The sequence below is a fragment of the Mus pahari genome, chromosome 23 (assembly GCF_900095145.1).
Source record: "Mus pahari chromosome 23, PAHARI_EIJ_v1.1, whole genome shotgun sequence".
In the NCBI taxonomy this organism is placed as follows: Eukaryota; Metazoa; Chordata; class Mammalia; order Rodentia; family Muridae; genus Mus; species Mus pahari.
In genome coordinates, this window is record NC_034612.1 from 20,556,443 (window position 1) to 20,557,753 (window position 1,311).

A 1,311-nucleotide genomic window follows, 5' to 3' on the forward strand; every position below is an offset into this window, starting at 1 on the left:
CGAGGCCAGCCTGGTCTACAAAGTGAGTTCCAGGACAGCCAGGGCTATACAGAGAAACCCTGTCTCAACCCCCCCCCCCAAAAAAAAGTAAATCTTCCTTTAAAAAATATTGGGGGGGGGGCTGGCGAGATGGCTCAATGGGTAAGAGCACTGACTGCTCTTCCAAAGGTCCTGAGTTCAAATCCCAGCAACCACATGGTGGCTCACGACCACCCACAATGAGATCTGATGCCCTCTTCTGGTGTGTCTGAAGACAGCTACAGTGTACTTACACATAATAAATAAATAAATAAATCTTTAAAAAAAAATATTGGGGGGGCTGGAGAGATGGCTTAGTGGTTAAGAACACTGACTGCTCTTCCAGAGGTCCTGAGTTCAATTCCCAGCAACCACATGGTGGCTCACAACCATCTGTATTAGGATCTGATGCCCTCTTCTGGAGTGTCTGATAGCTACAGTGTACTCATATACATAAAAATAATTTTTTAAAAAAAAAATCAATAAATACTATACATATGACATTAGAATGAAGAATAAAAAAAATCAATAAGATTAGGTTGTGCAAGGTAGTGCACGACTTTAAGCCTAGCACTCAGGAGGCAGGGGCAGGAAGATCTGTGAGTTCAAGGCCATCCTGGTCTACATAGCAAATCTCAGGCCCACTAGGGCTACACAGTGAGACCCTGTCTCAAAAAATAATTATAAAATGAAATATGAGAATAAAAGCGGGATATAGCTCGGAGGTGGAGTATTTGCCTAGCATGCATGAGGTTCTAAATTCAATCCCAGATATACAAACCAACCAACCAGACAGACAGATAGACAGACAGCACCAGGGACAACAACAGGGTACAACACTGGCCACCTACAGTGCTGTGCGAAATCTTTCTGGAGATCCTGTCTGGCGTTGACAAAGGCACAACCCCGCTCCGTCCCCACCACGTACACATCCGTCTCATACACAGCGATGCAGGCCACCTCGGCCTTGGACTTGGCCAGCTCTTTACACTGAAACAGAAATGCCAAATGACAAGAGTGGGTTCTACACATGCAGGCCTGGAGTTGGTTAGGTCGGCTTAGGAGCCCTACTGGAGAGAAAGGAGGAAAAATCAAGGACAAGAAAGATGGCTCACAACTGGGATCCAAGTGCTCTGGAGGTGGAGGCAGGGGGATCAAAGCCTCTGCTACGTAGCATGGTCAAGGTCCTCGTGGGCTGGTTGAGAATCTGTCTTAAAAAAAACAAAACCTGGCTGGGCGGTGGTGGCACACACCTTTAATCCCAGCACTTGGGAGGCAGAGGCAGGCGGATTT

At 46.8% G+C, this 1,311-nt stretch overlaps 1 protein-coding gene across 3 annotated transcripts in view; it reads right to left on the reverse strand.

Annotated features, from left to right (window-relative positions):
- Window positions 1-1,311, reverse strand: part of Gtf2ird2b (GTF2I repeat domain containing 2B) — a 38,566-nt gene that overhangs the window by 29,585 nt on the left and 7,670 nt on the right. For all 3 annotated transcript variants that reach the window (XM_021186773.1, XM_029533921.1, XM_029533920.1), the window contains exon 3: window positions 870-1,008. In XM_021186773.1, coding sequence (XP_021042432.1) covers window positions 870-1,008 — 139 coding nt within the window. The remainder of the gene's footprint in view (window positions 1-869; window positions 1,009-1,311) is intronic.